The sequence below is a fragment of the Eurosta solidaginis genome, chromosome 4 (genome assembly GCF_040869045.1).
Source record: "Eurosta solidaginis isolate ZX-2024a chromosome 4, ASM4086904v1, whole genome shotgun sequence".
In the NCBI taxonomy this organism is placed as follows: domain Eukaryota; kingdom Metazoa; phylum Arthropoda; class Insecta; order Diptera; family Tephritidae; genus Eurosta; species Eurosta solidaginis.
Window position 1 is genome coordinate 21,228,558 of NC_090322.1, and position 17,990 is coordinate 21,246,547.

Below are 17,990 nucleotides of genomic sequence, written 5' to 3' on the forward strand. Positions count from 1 at the left end.
CTACTACTCTCCTAGTACATCGCAATGTTAATTGGATCACATTTTGTGTATGAATACAGATTAGATTTGGACAGTCCTATACTCCCAAAGGAGTATTCCTTACATTATTTATAGAGTACTCGCGTTTTGAAGGGTGATAATAAAATTTTACTATGGCAACTCTGATAAAATGCAACCGCGCCCCTACAAGACGAAGGTAACCAGTTCACTCACACATTCAAAGCTTTTTTCGCTCTCCACTAACACCACATCAGTGACTAACACATCGACGTTGCATGCTGTCATCATTCTTGCCACCAATTGCAATTTTTTGTTTTTTTTTTTTTTGAAGATTCGATTTCCAAAACCAAAAAAGGTAACGTTTTACAAGACAGAGCACAACCTAATTTTTATCAAAGGTGGTAACAAAATACGCATTTCGAGCTCCGTTTTTAGAATCTGAAAACGGGAATTAAAAATTGTATTGCACAGGACATCTTTCTGCGTTGGCGGCCTTCGCTCATTAAAGAAAAACCGGCAAAACTTCTCGTTTATTATAAATTTCTCAAACAGTACGACCATCTTTGTCTTTAGCTGCAATTCAATAAAATTTTCGCAAGACGGTGGAAAAGCATCATCCAGTAACATGTAAGTAGTTTTACAAAAATTGATGCCTTAATAAAGCCAATATTTTCTTTGTTTTATTACAGCCAATTCAGTTCAATAATAAGACTGTGGAACAGCATCATCCTTCTCAGCAAATCAGCTAGTAGCAAGAAGCGAGTAACATGTAAGTTTTTTTTAACGTTGTTTACCCGTTCAAAAGATATTAACGAAAAACCGAAAAAAGACCCGGGGTGGGATCCATAGTATTTTTGCGCAGAACACCTTACTGCGTTGGCGGCCTTCGGCCGCGCTTATAGAAAATAACCCTGGGCTACGCCACGCCAAGTCCGGGTGTGTGGTATAACCGTGGCTACCGCCACGGTGATGCACAATTTTTTTTGTGGGTACGACACAACAACAACCACATGAAAATCGCCAATTTCAACTGCAAATATCTCCGGACAGAGTTATCATTTTTCTTTTCCGCCGTCAGATTATTGTTCTCGAGATTAATCCGCGTCTTTTGATACCTCACACGAAAATCTTGGCCCAACTTTAGGGTGGGGCCCATAAACTGCACTACTACCGCCTATTATTTTATTTATTTAGCAGAGGAAAAGAAGTGTTGGTAATAGTCTAGTTGAGGGGTCGACTGCTAATACGCTACCAAAAATATCGAGAGAGGTGTCAAACGACGCGTCTTGACATCAGTATTGATAATCCGAAGGCGGAAAATAAAAATTTTAACTCGTTCAAAATATATTGAGGAAAAACCGAAAAAAGACCCGCGGGTACCTCCGAAACCGGGGGTGGGATCCATAGTATTTTTGCGCAGAACACCTTTCTGCGTTGGCGGCCTTCGGCCGCGCTTATAGAAAATGATCCTGTGCTACGCCATGCCAAGTCCGGGTGTGTGGTATAACCGTGGCTACCGCCACGGTGATGCACAATTTTTTTGTGGGTACAAACACAACAACAACCACATGAAAATCGCCAACTTCAACTGCAAATATCTCCGGACAGAGATACAATTTTTCTTTTCCTCCTTGGGATTATTGCTCTCGAGATTATTACGCGTCTTTTGACACTTCTCTCGATATTTTTTGACGCGTATTAGCAGTCGACCCCTCAACTAGACTATTACCGAAGTGTTAATAATGATCTTCGGGTTGAGGGTGCGCGGGTTTGATCCAGGTAACAGCATTTTTGTGACCAAAGGGAAGTGGTCACTTCCATGGAGTTGGGATAGGGTTGAGCAATTTAGTTTTGGACGCATGTCAGCGGAGCATATGCATACATTAATGTGTGTAAATATGTATCTGGTGTGTTGTGAAATGGGTCGGTGGCATGTCGTTTAAAACTTTTAGGCTCTTGGATAGCAGAAAGTCTTCAACTATTTTACCTTTTTGATTGGTGGTTTCTGAACCCCATGCATTCAGATCTCCTATGAGTAACAAATCTGAGTTTGCACTAGCTTTTATGTCGAATATGTCGAATGTTTTTTGTCGTAAGTCCATTGTTGCTGGGGTGGACTACTTCAGCGAAGGAGAGTCGGGATGAAGCTGTAGGAAATAAGTTTTTCCTTCTGGAAGGAACCGGCCATTTATTCGAAATAGATGGGTGTTGTTTATCGGAGTTGGCGCATTTTGTACGCAAACATGGATTTTGGTGGGGTGGAAGGCTGCATGTTTGACACAGTGGGTAAAAAAAAAATATCAGCATTTCATTGTGCTCTTTAATATTGAGCTCTTTGGCCTCACTATGTAGGTGGTGTTCCGGGGTCATTAGGAGACATCCGGTGGCAGTTCTGATTGCAGAATTTTGGTAGTCCTGTAGCGTTTTCCAGTATGTGTTTTTAAGACCAGGCGACCAAAGTGGTGACGCGTAGCTCACGAGCAGCCAGCCAATTGCTTTTTACGTGGTTAGCAACTTTTCTTTATCTTTTCCCCAGGTACTGCCGGCAAGCGACTTGAGGATTTTGTTGCGACTTTGTACTTTAGATACAATTTTGGTGGCATTGGCCTTGAAGGTCAGTATTATCGAACGTTATCCCTAATATCTTTGGGTGACGGACAGTTGGTAGTGTGACACCATCGACATGAGCGTCCAATATTTGCGACATCTGTTCCTCCCACGTCGTAAACAGAGTGGCCGTTGTTGTTGTAGAAATGTTTCTGAGAGCAGTATTTTGGCAGGTCTGTAGCCAGTGAGTAGTTTTTAGGCTTGGCGACCATATAGGGGACGCGTGGCATGCAATCGGATGGCCAATTGCTTTGTAAGTGGTAATGAGCGTTTCTTTGTCTTTTCCCCAAGTACTGCCAGCAAGGGATTTGGGGATTTTATTACGGCTCTGGATTTTCGGTACAATTGCGGCTGCATGCTCACCAAAATGTAGATCCTGATCAAAAAAACGTCACACCCAAGATTTTGGGGTGTAGGACAGTCGGTAGCGTAGTGCCATCGACGTGGATGTTCAAAATGGTCGACATTTGGGACGCATTTAGTCGGTGATAATGCCAGGTATCGCGAGGCGAAAAAACTGGAGAGGTCAGGGAGGTAGCCGTTTATTTTGTTGCAAAGCTCATCGATCAGTGGGCCTGGGCCTGTGGCCATTATTGTGCAGTCATCGACGTAGGAAACGATAGTAATTCCTTCTGGTGGCGAAGGTAGCTTTGATATGTAGAAGTTAAACAAAAGTGGGAATAGGACACCACCCTGTGGCACCCCTTGCTAATTCTTCTTGGTTTTGATGTTTCGTTTCTAAATTGCACCGATTCCTGCCGACCACCCATATAATTTGCGGTCCACCTTTTAAGACATGGGGGAAGGGAAGACCCTTCCAGTTCTTGCAGTAACGTGCCATGGTTGACCGTATCAAAAGCTTTTGATAGGTCTAGCGCAACGAGTACTGTTCTATGGTGGGGCTTCTGATTTAAACCACAATTTATCTGGGTGCTAATGGCATTTAGCGCGGTGGTGGTGCTATGGAGTTTTCTAAAGCCATGCTGATGACAGGCTAGCTGCAAATTTGCTTTGAAGTAGGGGAGAAAAATGGCTTCAAGCGTCTTGGCTACTGGCGATAGGAGAGATATCGGGCTATATGACTCTCCTATGTTAGCTGGTTTCCCAGGCTTTAGTAGCGGGACCACCTTGGCCATTTTCCATTTTTGGGCTGTTAAAAGAGAATTTTGTTTCTATGTTACAATAAAATAGTATAATAGTAAATATTCTGTGTTAATTTTGTTGTCAGCTCTTAGTCCAGAAGTAATTTAGTTGATGTGGCAAACATTTTTTTTTTATGTAATCCATCAATAATGATTCATGAATGAGACGTCATTAATTCAAGTTAATCAAATGTGTTAGTGGATTTTTTATAGCGCGGCCCGTAAATTCTTTAGTCCCGGCCCGGAATTTCTGTCTACGGCGCTACCTGCTGCTTCTAAAGGCAGTCGGTTCTATGTACCGGAGCGACTCGGGATTTTTCCCGACCAAGGACTGTCATTTCAGTGTGACCCCATTTAATTTGTTTCGTCCCTCCCACAAATTGTCATCCTCCCAGCAGCTCCTTGCAGCAGGACTGCTACATATTCTCTTACTCCGGGAAGGTATCGAACCCAATCCGGGTCCGTCTCCTAACCCCGGTCCTGAGAAATGGTTTTGCTGCATTTGCCAGAAAAGAATCTTTTTAGGACGGTCATACTCTGTTCAGTGTGTCTCGTGCAAGGGATGGTTGCATCGGACAGGTTGTTCTGGGCTTGATCCCAAAACCCGACGTCCACGTAACTTTTATAAATCTTTTGTGGCTCCTTGCTGCTCACGCCCAAGGGCGTCCCGTAGTCTACGCCTAAGCGTATCCCCACTACCTTCCAGCAGCTTCGCTGCTCAGCAAGCCACAACAAGTACCCGCTGCTGCTCGCGCCCCACGGCGCCAACAACTCAAACAGCTGATACCACTCATAACTACTACCTTCGTAGTAGAGCTGGTAGCAATGCTGAGCATCAGCCCCTGCCCCCGTCTTCTTCTCCCCCCCTCTTTTCTGGCAGCAATCTTGCAGGTCAGGGAAACAGACTCTTAGTCCCTGCCTCCGTTTGCACCGTCTGCCAGCACAGAATATATAGGTTTGCGACATCCGCTCAATGCAGCTCCTGCCTTGGGTGGTGCCACTTTCCTAGATGTTCTGGTCTCCGCGACGGCAACCCCTCGACGGGTTTCATCGCGCCATGTTGCCAGGTCGCAAACCCAAATCATCCGGGTACCCCAATGCTTGCCCAAGGGCGCCCAGTCCCAAGGCCACAACAGCAATTGCGTCCTGGCCTTCCACAACCTAGGCGTAGTCACCCGTCACTTACCCCTAGAGTGGCGGCGTCACCCCTCATGCACTTCAGAATTCTGCAGTTCAACTGTAATGGACTAACTGGGAAGATTACGGAGATAGTTGATTTCATGAAGCGGCACAACATCCGCATTGCTGCGATTCAAGAGACTAAACTCACAGCAAGATCTGCATTGCAGACCTGCTCTGGTTATAATGTCCACAGGAAAGACCGCGAGTGCGGAAATGGAGGCGGCCTCGCGTTTATTATACACCACTCTGTGCAATATCATATATTTGATCCTGGCATCGACCGCAGGGACAATGTCTTAGAACGTCAAGGCCTATCTGTCCGGTCAGGCGATGCAAATCTAGAAATCATCAACATTTACATCCCTCCTGTCACCTGTTGTCCCAGTGGATACCGCCCTAATATCGAGGCCTTACTCACTGGCAACAATCGCATTATCTTAGGCGATTTCAATGCCCATCACGACCTATGGCATTCAAACTTGCGGGCGGACAGTAGGGGTGAGATGTTGGCGGATCAAATAGACGAAACGACGTTCTGCACAATAAACGGAGACGCCCCCACACGTATAGTAGGAAGCTGTCATAGCTCGGCAGATATCTCAATCGTGAGCGCAGAACTCGTAAACTGCGTCAACTGGCAGCCGATGGTAACATTGGCATCCGACCACCTGCCCATACTTATTTCGTTCGAGCGTACCGCCGACTTCATCGTCACCGAAAAACGCACTTTAATAAACTTCAAAAAAGGAAAGTGGGAAGAATATAAATCCGCAACAGACAGCAGCTTTGCTGCCCTCCCTATCCCGACTGATGCCCGCCAAGGGGAGCGTGCCTTCCGTAAGGTCATTGAATCCGCCTCGGCACATTTCATTCCCGCCGGGAGAATTCCCGAAATCCGGCTCCACTTCCCGGCGGAGGCCGCGAGCTTAGCGAGGGAACGCGACCTTATAAGACAGCTTGATCCAGGCGACCCCCAAATAAGGGATATAAACCAACGCATCAGATTGCTTGTGGACGAACACAAGCGGGCGAAATGGGAAGAGCACCTAAGAGGTTGTAACCTCTCTACCGGTGTAGGTAAACTTTGGTCCACCGTAAAGTCCCTATCCAATCCGACTAAGCACAAAGACAAAGTTTCCATCGCCTTTGGCGATAAGGTGCTGTCGGATGCGAAAAAATGCGCGAGAGCTTTCTGCCGACAATATATAATGCATCCTACGGTCGACAAAGATAGACGGAGAGCCAATAGACACGCACATAAACACAAACTCAGCGCGTCACCAATTACCATCACCGCCAGAGAGGTTGAGGACGCCATTGGTCGCGCTAAACCATCCAAAGCAGTGGGCCCAGACGGCATAGCCATGCCGATGCTTAAAAACCTAGGGAAAGAGGGTTTCAAATATTTAGCGCATGTCTTCAACCTGTCTCTTTCCACCTTTGTCATACCCGAGAAATGGAAAATGGCCAAGGTGGTCCCGCTACTAAAGCCTGGGAAACCAGCTAACGTAGGTGAGTCATATCGTCCGATATCTCTCCTATCGCCAGTGGCAAAGACGCTTGAAGCCATTTTGCTCCCTTATTTCCAAGCACATTTGCAGCTAGCCCCTCATCAGCATGGCTTCAGAAAACTCCATAGCACTACCTCCGCGCTAAATGTCATTAGCACCCAGATAAATTGCGGTTTGAATCAATATCCCCACCATAGAACAGTACTCGTAGCGTTAGACCTATCAAAAGCTTTTGATACGGTCAACCATGGCTCGTTACTGCAAGACCTGGAAGGGTCTACCCTTCCCCCATGTCTTAAAAGGTGGACCGCAAATTATCTGGGTGGTCGGCAGGCATCGGTGCAATTCAGAAACGAAACATCAAAACAAAGGAGAATTAAACAAGGGGTGCCACAGGGTGGTGTCCTATCCCCGCTTTTGTTTAATTTCTACATATCTAAGCTACCTTCACCACCGGAAGGAGTCACAATCGTTTCCTACGCTGATGACTGCACAATAATGGCCACAGGCCCAGGCCCAGAGATCGATGAGCTATGCAATAAAATAAACGGCTATCTTCCTGATCTCTCCAGTTTTTTCGCCTCGCGAAACCTGGCATTGTCACCGACTAAATCTTCCGCGACCTTATTTACAACATGGACGCCCCAAATGTCGACCATATTGAACATCCACGTCGATGGCACTACGCTACCGACTGTCCTACACCCCAAAATCTTGGGTGTGACGTTTGATCAGGATCTACATTTTGGTGCGCACGCAACCGCAATTGTTCCAAGAATTCAGAGCCGTAATAAAATCCTCAAATCCCTTGCTGGCAGTACCTGGGGAAAAGATAAAGAAACGCTCTTGACCACATACAAAGCAATTAGCCAGCCGATTACGTGCTACGCGTCACCCATATGGTCGCCAAGCCTAAAAACCACCCACTGGAACAAACTACAGGCCTGCCAAAATACTGCTCTCAGAATCGCCACGGGCTGTCTTCTTATGTCCCCAGAACACCATCTGCATAATGAGGCGAGAATACTCCCCATCAGGGAGAGAAATGAGATGCTGACCAGACAGTTTCTGTTGAATACCCAGAAACCTGGGCATCCCAACAGACATCTGATTGACGAACCAGCACCGCCTAGGGGCCTAAGGAGTCATCTCCGTAAGCATTTTGAGGAAATACGGCACCTGAGAACCCAGCCGTATGAAGCGGAAAAACACAAGCAGGTCCTTGGTGAACTCCATAGACAGGCGTCGGACCTTTATGTCGGGAATTGCCCGGTGAATCCAGTACTTGAAGAAAAATATCCAGAACTCGCAGAAGAGGAACGCATACTCCCCAGGGAAACGCGTGTCACTCTTGCTCAACTTCGTTCTGGATACTGTAACAGGTTAAACTCTTACCTATCCAGAATCAACCCCGACATACAAAATGTATGCCCTGCTTGCAATGTGTCCCCACATGACACCAACCATCTCTTTAATTGTAATGTGGAACCAACGCCTCTAACACCCCTTTCCTTATGGTCCACCCCTGTTGAAACGGCAAGTTTCCTTGGACTCCCGTTAGAGGATATTGATGACAATTTGTGATCGGTCGCGGCTATTAGGTGGGGCGAGCATTGCTACAACAACAACAACAACCTGCTGCTTCTATTTGAATCGTTTGTTTGCTGATTGCTTTTAAGTTCTTAAATTTTGAAGGTTTTACCCGGTAACTGTTTTACGTGGACGCTCTATGGCATTCATATCGCGCCTTACATTTATTTATTATTTTAATGGCGTTTTTTTTTGTCCCTTCAAGTATTTTGTATATGTGATCATAATCTCACTAGCAGACTATTTGCGGCATCTGCTTACATTAAAACATGCGATATATCTAAGTAAACTTCTTCTGTTTGGCAGATATATTAAATTGCAAACAAATCATAACCTTTTTATTTTAGTTTCTGCGGTGGAAAATAATTTTAATACCTGGTCCTTTATATAAAAAGATAAGTTTTAAAAATGAGTAAAAAAACAATGTCAAACCTCTTAAGTTTGGAAAAGGCGAAGTTTGAAGCATCCATAGCGAAATTCCGCAGATTAAATAATCCTCCTCAAGAAGATGAAAGAAATGAAATCCGTGGAGTGAATAGAGTAGATTTAAGTATTTCTTCGAAATTGATTATTTTTTCGAAGATTCAGATCATGATTGCGACGAGGACGAAATTGAGCCACAAAATATTGATAATTTCAAATGTACTGAAATGAAAAGGTGGGCAGTTGAACTTCATACCATGCGAAAAATTGGTTATGATGGGCTGCCATTGTGTGCAAAAACTCTCTTAGGTACAAATCGGGATAAAGTGGAACTTGATGTTTTAGGAGAGGGAACTTTTATGTATATAGGTATCGAAAATAATTTGTGTCGTAGAGATTTCGATTTCCTTCAAAGTAGTAATAATGTGACATTGGATGTTGGGATTGATGGCTTACAGCTTACAAGGTCCTCGAAAACTTGTCTTTGGCCCATTTTGGGGGCATTAGTTGATCATCCTAAAGTTGGCCCATTTTTGATTGCCTGTTTCCAAGGGAACAGTAAGCCACCAAACCCTGATGATTTTTTAATGAGTTTCTGCAACGAGGTAACTAACTTAAGAGAAAATGGTATTAAAGTTGGAAGTAATGAGGTAATTAAACAGTTTAGAGTCCGTTCGTTCAACTGAGATTCACCAGCACGTGCTTTTGTCTCATTCTGCAAAAAACGCTTGTCCAAAATGTATCTGCACAAGTGAAAAACATAGCTTCCCTGTTAGTGTTGGAATAGCACAAACCGATGAATCATTTAAGAATCGGCAAGATATAAGCCATCATAGATTAGAATATAAAAATAAGGAAACGGTGTTAGAGTCTGCAAATTTCGGCATGGTCTCTCAGTTTCCTTTGGATGCAATGCATTTGGTCGATTAGGGTGTAATGAAAAAATTATTAAATTTGCTAATTTCTAAAACTAATTTGTCTGTCATGAATAAAAATCTTCAGTTTCTATCCAAATTTGTACCTTCGGAGTTCAGCAGAGTGGCTCGCGATTTTAATGAATTAAGCAATTGGAAATCAACGGAATTTCGGCCATTTTTATTATATACCGGAATATTTGTATTAAAAGGCTGCAGCAGTGAAGATCGGTATTATCACTTTCTTTTACTTCATACCGGTATTCGGCTGCTTTGTATTGAGAGATCTAATAATATCGGAATAAATATAGCTGACCAAATTTTGCAAGAGTTTGTTAAACTCTTTTCTACACTATACATTAATGAACGAATTAATTTTAACCTGCATGGAATTTTGCACATTGCAGACTGTGTCAGACAATTCGGTCCTTTAGATAATTTTTCCGCAAAGTCGTGGGTTTGAGTTTACTAATAAATTACATCATATATTTCACTCTGTTTATTTGAATAATAAATTTTAATATTTAAATAATAAAGAAGAAAATATGGGCTTAGGTATGCACTTAATTTTTATTTGGTATAAAAACCCTTCTAAATGCGTGTTTTTGTCAAACTTACAGGCATTCATTTATCAAGTTTATCAGTGTTTCAAGCTGGTGCTTGGCCCTAGGTGGTTGCGGAAGTTTCGTACTTTATCTGTTTAAAACACAGCTAGTGCACAAAATAACAAATAGGCGAAAGAGGGCTCAACGTGGCCGTATTAAATTGTTTCCGATCTTATCCTAATCTTTCGGGGAGTGTCGTTAACTACAAGTGTAAGAAGATAATTATTATTAACCCAAAGTTAACGTATGTCTTAACAGAAGTCATCAAAAAAATATCGGTTGGTACCAAAGTAGTCTCTACACAGATGCATTCGGAAACATTGCAACAACTTGTTACTTCTCGAATTACCTTCAAGATGCTTTGTTGTCTGGCTATTTTCATTAACTTATCATTTTTTTTTTCGCGCATTCCTTTGTGATGACCTTTGTATTATTTGCGTCAAGATCACAATTGATGTACTTAATGAATCGAAACACTTTTGCTAAATACTTTGCGTCTTTTTTTATTTATTGTAGAAATCAAAATTCAAAGTGAAAATGACACCAACCTCCAAATGCAAACCCCGTCAAAGAGAATGAGCACACCAATCATGGCCATTGTTATACGCACTTATATACTCCATACACGAAGGAGAATACTAGTAGTAATGCTTCCAGTGTTGGCGGCGGTAAGAACTCCAGCGCAAAATCAAAAGGGTTGGAAATATTAGATTTTCAAGAATTATGGGTGGAGGAAGTTGAATTATATAAAGACAAGTTGTATGTGCAAACGAATATTTTACTCTCATATCATAATCACGCTCACACCCCGCATGGTTGTCAAATTGATGCACCCAGTCATTATGTCAGCACGAATAATAAAAATATAATGCAACACCTGGTCATCATAAGACAAATGAGCACACTAATAATGGTCCTAATTTGGTAGTGAAGCGGCAAAGCAGTGGTCCAATCATTGATTCCTCGATAAAAAAAAATCCATCACACAACAAATCAAATCGGGTTAGTATGCATTGCAATACTGCTGCGCCATTATTATCATCTCCTGAGGCAAATATAGCAATGACTGGAGTGCAAGTATGTTGTATGAATTATAATAATTAATTAATTGTTTTTAAAAATTTAATAATGAAATTTGATTCTAACAGTTTCTATGATTTTAATTAACTTGCCTTGAATCGATTTGGAAGTTAGGAGCTCCTCCGCTAGAACCTGGTGCAAATCAAGCTGGACCAATTTATGTAAATGATGGTACTGGTAATGTTAATCTGCACGGTTGAGCACATCCAGTACCTACGTTTATACAAGGTGGAACACCACACTACTTTCATAGGATGTAGCCGCCGATCACGTTGTTGTAAGAGCTTACTTTAAACATGTTATTCATAAACACTGATTCTAATATTTTGTTTTGGTTTTTACTTTAGAGTCAACCGGTTATGTAAGCGATGTCAACTATGCCTGTAACTTAAGGGCCTTCAAATGTAATACTTACCGCGGACGCGGCCGTGGGAGTAGTTCACTACGTGGAGATTACACTAATCAACGACTTTCAATATCGGAAGGCTTTCCAGAACCATAATAACAACATGTGCAAGCACCCGAATAAATTGTACAACAGACGTTAACACCACATCAGCAGCCAGCAGCAACAACAGGAATCGCAACAAGTTGAAACTTCTAATCAATTAACCCATTAGTGCATAAAGTTTATCCATATACTTATAATAAGTTTCAGTGAAAATTACGGGTTGTGGAGATCACATTTATCAAGTAGTGAGAGAAAAATTACACATTTGTCTGTAGTTTGTTGTGAACGAACCGTCCGATTTATCGAACGCTATGCACACCGACACCTTAAGCTACCTCATGAGAAATAAAAAAGTGTTAAGGCTTCTAGCAAAATTTATTTAAAATATTACTGAAAATAAGGAAATATAAATACAAGACTGTTATATAAACATATATTTATTTATTGGGCGCTACATGATACTCCATGAGACACTTCGGATGGAGACCTACTTCATATTGGAGGCACTTGTATTTCAACTTCCCTTCACACTTATTTGCACGCCGGCGTTCTGAATCTATTGGAACAATCCAATGGTTCAGGCAATCAAAACGTGTAGTGGATAATGGTGTAGCTGGTTTTCGTATTTGATGTGGTGCAGTTCCGCGCGTCACAAGCAGAGTTCGAGCTACATGCCTCCTAAATGCAAACAAGGAGTCCGTGTCTTTATTGCCTCGGTAGCCTCGGTCTTCTCCTTTAAGCATTTTTACGTATTTCAGAGGACAATTTTCTGTGCGATTAGCTCGTAAAGTACCAGTTGCATAAAATCCTATTTCTCGGAGGTGCTTCATCAAACTTAGAGATGTAAAGAAATTGTCAAAGTATATTTTTATCCCATTATCAGATGGTAACTTTACTTCTCAACACTTCTTCCCCTTATAAATTGTTTAGCGTAGTGCTTTCATCGAATCTGTAATGTTCCTCTATGCCGTGGGGCTTTTGGAAAGAATTCCCTAGGCTATCTAGTAATGGACGCAATTTATACAGTCTGTCAGAAGATGAGCCTATTTGGCTATTGTCATTGAGGTGTAAGTTTTGGAGTATTGATTCGAACCTGTTATATCTTATATTTTCGGAAAGCCGTTTTGGAACATCGTTGTCTCTGGAAAAATAAAGTCGTTTATTTGGTAACTTGGCGTATCCTGATAGTAGCATTCCTCCCAAAATGACACAAAATTTCATCTTCAGTAATCATTAGCTGTTTATTCCTCTGCCCGGCGTAAATATTGGTTTGCTCCACAATTTGTTTGATCAAATCCTCTTCTGATGATGTTTGTGGGCTGAATTCTGTATAAGTAAAATTTGGAATATCTTTGTTCCATAAGTCAACCCTTCTTTCCTTGGCTGGCTGTAGCCATTTCTTCAAGGTCGAGAGTGGTTCATCATACTCGCATTCGCTACTCGAGGAGGCCTCGTGCGAACGCTGATCTTGATTAGATCTGTTATTTGTACAAAAAGGACGGAGTTCGCAATAATTTATGTCCTAAGTGGTTCAAATTACCGTTGTGCTCTTCATCCGATTTGTCACTGTCTTCATCTGTGGCTTGACCTTCAAGTTCGATTGGTGGCTCTACATAAATAATGTTTCCATTTTCAGAATTTCATCATCGCTCCAAAAGGCTCAAAATTTCGTCTACTGTCAATCTAAAAAAAGCAACAGACCAATAAACTTAGAGCCTGCTATGCATAACGTTCGATATATCGGACGTCACAACTAAATACTTCAGAAAATGTTTCCTAATAACGCAAACTTCGTAATTTTTCATGTTTTGCTTAGTCACTAATAAAAACTTGTAACTAAAAAATTTTTCTGAAAATATACCAAAAAAATGTAACAAAATAGTTTACCCTTTGCGTGAAAATTTCTGCTTGCAATCCGCTAAACTGTAAAATGTAAAATAACGGAAACTTTTTATGACGGATCGATAAACGAAGGTTTGCCATTTTTGAAGAAATAATTTCCTTTCGACTACACCATTTAAGCCTCCACACATCACAAACTTGATGCATACAAATTTAATTTTATTAACGTCCGATATATCGAACGTTATGCTGTAATGGGTTAATGACTAGTGAACCACTATCCTGCACTCCAGGATGTAGCCGCCGATCACGTTTTTGTAAGAGCTTACTTTAAGGCCCGATTAATGGTGACTTATAACCATAAAACCATAACCAGATAAAACAGCTGATCGGACCTACCTTATGGAAATCAATGTAATCGATTAATGGTGCCATACCATAACGATAACGCCATAACCATACCATAGCCAACCAATTGCATTTTGGTTTTCTGCCATATCCACAAACAGCTGATTGTTCATTCGCCTATTTTTTTTTTTGCCATTTTGTGTATGTACGCTATGCACACCGACACCTTAAGCTACCTCATGAGAAATAAAAAAGTGTTAAGGCTTCTAGCAAAATTTATTCAAAATATTACTGAAAATAAGGAAATATAAATACAAGACTGTTATATAAACATATATTTATTTATTGGGCGCTACATGATACTCCATGAGACACTTCGGATGGAGACCTACTTCATATTGGAGGCACTTGTATTTCAATTTCCCTTCACACTTATTTGCACGCCGGCGTTCTGAATCTATTGGAACAATCCAATGGTTCAGGCAATCAAAACGTGTAGTGGATAATGGTGTAGCTGGTTTTCGTATTTGATGTGGTGCAGTTCCGCGCGTCACAAGCAGAGTTCGAGCTACATGCCTCCTAAATGCAAACAAGGAGTCCGTGTCTTTATTGCCTCGGTAGCCTCGGTCTTCTCCTTTAAGCATTTTTACATATTTCAGAGGACAATTTTCTGTGCGATTAGCTCGTAAAGTACCAGTTGCATAAAATCCTATTTCTCGGAGGTGCTTCATCAAACTTAGAGATGTAAAGAAATTGTCAAAGTATATTTTTATCCCATTATCAGATGGTAACTTTACTTCTCAACACTTCTTCCCCTTATAAATTGTTTAGCGTAGTGCTTTCATCGAATCTGTAATGTTCCTCTATGCCGTGGGGCTTTTGGAAAGAATTCCCTAGGCTATCTAGTAATGGACGCAATTTATACAGTCTGTCAGAAGATGAGCCTATTTGGCTATTGTCATTGAGGTGTAAGTTTTGGAGTATTGATTCGAACCTGTTATATCTTATATTTTCGGAAAGCCGTTTTGGAACATCGTTGTCTCTGGAAAAATAAAGTCGTTTATTTGGTAACTTGGCGTATCCTGATAGTAGCATTCCTCCCAAAATGACACAAAATTTCATCTTCAGTAATCATTAGCTGTTTATTCCTCTGCCCGGCGTAAATATTGGTTTGCTCCACAATTTGTTTGATCAAATCCTCTTCTGATGATGTTTGTGGGCTGAATTCTGTATAAGTAAAATTTGGAATATCTTTGTTCCATAAGTCAACCCTTCTTTCCTTGGCTGGCTGTAGCCATTTCTTCAAGGTCGAGAGTGGTTCATCATACTCGCATTCGCTACTCGAGGAGGCCTCGTGCGAACGCTGATCTTGATTAGATCTTTTATTTGTACAAAAAGGACGGAGTTCGCAATAATTTATGTCCTAAGTGGTTCAAATTACCGTTGTGCTCTTCATCCGATTTGTCACTGTCTTCATCTGTGGCTTGACCTTCAAGTTCGATTGGAGGCTCTACATAAATAATGTTTCCATTTTCAGAATTTCATCATCGCTCCAAAAGGCTCAAAATTTCGTCTACTGCCAATCTAAAAAAAGCAACAGACCAATAAACTTAGAGCCTGCTATGCATAACGTTCGATATATCGGACGTCACAACTAAATACTTCAGAAAATGTTTCCTAATAACGCAAACTTCGTAATTTTTCATGTTTTGCTTAGTCACTAATAAAAACTTGTAACTAAAAAATTTTTCTGAAAATATACCAAAAAAATGTAACAAAATAGTTTACCCTTTGCGTGAAAATTTCTGCTTGCAATCCGCTAAACTGTAAAATGTAAAATAACGGAAACTTTTTATGACGGATCGATAAACGAAGGTTTGCCATTTTTGAAGAAATAATTTCCTTTCGACTACACCATTTAAGCCTCCACACATCACAAACTTGATGCATACAAATTTAATTTTATTAACGTCCGATATATCGAACGTTATGCTGTAATGGGTTAATGACTAGTGAACCACTATCCTGCACTCCAGAATGTAGCCGCCGATCACGTTTTTGTAAGAGCTTACTTTATTAAGGCCCGATTAATGGTGACTTATAACCATAAAACCATAACCAGATAAAACAGCTGATCGGACCTACCTTATGGAAATCAATGTAATCGATTAATGGTGCCATACCATAACGATAACGCCATAACCATACCATAGCCAACCAATTGAATTTTGGTTTTCTGCCATATCCACAAACAGCTGATTGTTCATTCGCCTATTTTTTTTTGCCATTTTGTGTATGTGTGTATAATTTTTTTGTTTGTGTAATTAAAAATTCTATTGTTTCGTTTATTTGAAAGACAAATTAATTTCGTTTATTGTTTATGCAGATCATAATGGATGACTGCAAATTAATTGAATTTGTACGCGATTTCCCATGCCTTTATGACAAGGCAAACCGGGATTTTAAGGACGCAAATAAAAAAGTGCCGCTTGGAAGGATATAGCAGAGAATTTAGGTGTGGATTGTACGTAAAAATGAATAATCTTATAATATGTGCGTACATAGGTATGATTATTCCCAATAGTGGCAGTAGCAGTAAGGCGATGGGGGAATTTACGAGAGCGTTTTAGTAAAGAGATAAGGAGCAGTAAAAACACTTCAGGAAGTGGCGCGTCTGATGGAAGGCAGTGGGTTTTCTTAGAGAGTCTTCAGTTCTTAAGAGCCCACATTATACCCCGACCGTAAGTATAATGGAATTACTTAACATGTTTGATTATGAACAAATTTTCTATTACAACAGAATGCGGCATAGCTCTCAAAATATAACCAGAAGTGTTGAAGGTGGCAAAAATACACCCACTTTTAGGGATGAATGTGCGTGTAGAGCTCGCCGCGAGAATTACAGTGCTGATATAAGTCCGTCATATCAAGTTTGAAGAAGAAAAATCAGGCGGTGGTGACAACGGTGCACTGAGATAGTCATGCAAGCTCAGATTGAGGAGAACAACGAAGCAGATATTGTGGAATACTTGTATGACAACCAGTAGGGTGATTGCCATTTTTGTAATTTTAAAACTAAAAGGCTGGCACTACAAATGGGTAATTGTTTACTTTAGCTCACAATCACTAAAACACGTCCAAAATGTCGGGAGGGATGTCAAAAGGCGGGCCTTGACCGCGGGATCAATACGAAGGCGAAAAAAACATTTTGCTTCTATCAAAAGGTGTTCAGAAACAAACAAACAACCCCCCGGTTGAGCCAAAATCGAGAGTCTGATCCAACGCCGGGTACGCGATCTAAATTATTTCTGCGTAATTGTTGTCTACAACAAAATCATCAAAAATACAACCACATGAAAATTTGAAACCGGTTTTTGAAAATATCTATTGCCTGAAATAAACTTTTTATTTTCGCCTTGGATTATTTATACCGAGGTCAAAACCCGTCACCCGACACCTCTGCCAACATTTCTGGATGTGTTTTATCAGTTTGGAGCTAAAGTAAACAATTACCAAAAAAGGCAGGCATACAAATATATGTAAGTAAGAAGTTTTTGTGTATCCACTTTTTATACATATTTGTATGTCTGCCTCTTTACGCTTTTTAACGCCAGCCTTTCAATAGCAAAACCTATCTTCTTAGTTTATAAAGAAATTGACTGATTTTTCTATTTAATTTCCTTTTAAATTGTAATGAAATCTGAATACATCCCGTGATATATTTAATATGTCAATATGAATGCGACTGCAAATATGCCACGGGATGTTTAGTTGAGATTCCTAATGAAAGTACAAACTGTATGTATAAATGGATGTACAGTTTTGTTCAAAAAAGCAGTACTAAAAATTATTGCAACATTTTATTGGTTATTTGTTTCTTTAATTTAATTTTATTAATTTTAGAAAAAACTTGAATGTATTGTATAACGAAAACTAGATAAACCATTTTCAAAGACGTTTTCAAACAAATTAGAAAATTCCAGAAGTTTTTGTAAATCTTCATAAAAATTTCAAACTTTTTACTTGGATATTTTAGAACATTTTTTAGTATGGAGTTTTGTAGGTTGATGAATTTTAGTCTAACAAAGTGCAATTTTGAAGTCTTCCAAAATTCCCATTGACTTTTGACACACTTCAAAATTGCACTTTGTTGGACTAAAATTTATTAACCTACTAAACTCCATACTCAACATTTTTTTTAAATTCCAAGTAAAAATTTTTAATTTTTATGAAGATTTTCAAAAACTTATTGAATTTTCTAATTTGTTTGAAAACTTTTTTGAAATTGGTTTACA

General features: G+C 40.5%; 1 protein-coding gene, 1 long non-coding RNA gene and 1 pseudogene across 4 annotated transcripts in view; 2 read left to right on the forward strand and 1 right to left on the reverse strand.

Annotated features, from left to right (window-relative positions):
- Positions 1-17,990, reverse strand: part of LOC137248424 (zinc finger protein 208-like) — a 230,426-nt gene that overhangs the window by 86,742 nt on the left and 125,694 nt on the right. The window contains exon 11 of the mRNA XM_067779362.1: positions 14,088-14,430. Within this exon, the coding sequence (XP_067635463.1) occupies positions 14,088-14,430 (343 nt within the window). The remainder of the gene's footprint in view (positions 1-14,087; positions 14,431-17,990) is intronic.
- Positions 233-17,816, forward strand: LOC137249264 (uncharacterized). 3 transcript variants are annotated; one of them, XR_010952306.1, is made up of 6 exons: positions 254-355; positions 436-627; positions 690-769; positions 16,082-16,219; positions 16,280-16,436; positions 16,496-17,816. It is a non-coding gene; the product is annotated as an uncharacterized lncRNA (long non-coding RNA). The 3 variants fall into 3 exon arrangements; XR_010952305.1 differs by lacking the exons at positions 16,082-16,219; positions 16,280-16,436; positions 16,496-17,816 and adding exons at positions 10,491-11,051; positions 11,123-11,331; positions 11,402-11,935 and having other exon boundaries at positions 233-627; XR_010952304.1 differs by having other exon boundaries at positions 234-627.
- On the forward strand, positions 8,739-10,467 carry LOC137249255 (uncharacterized; annotated as a pseudogene).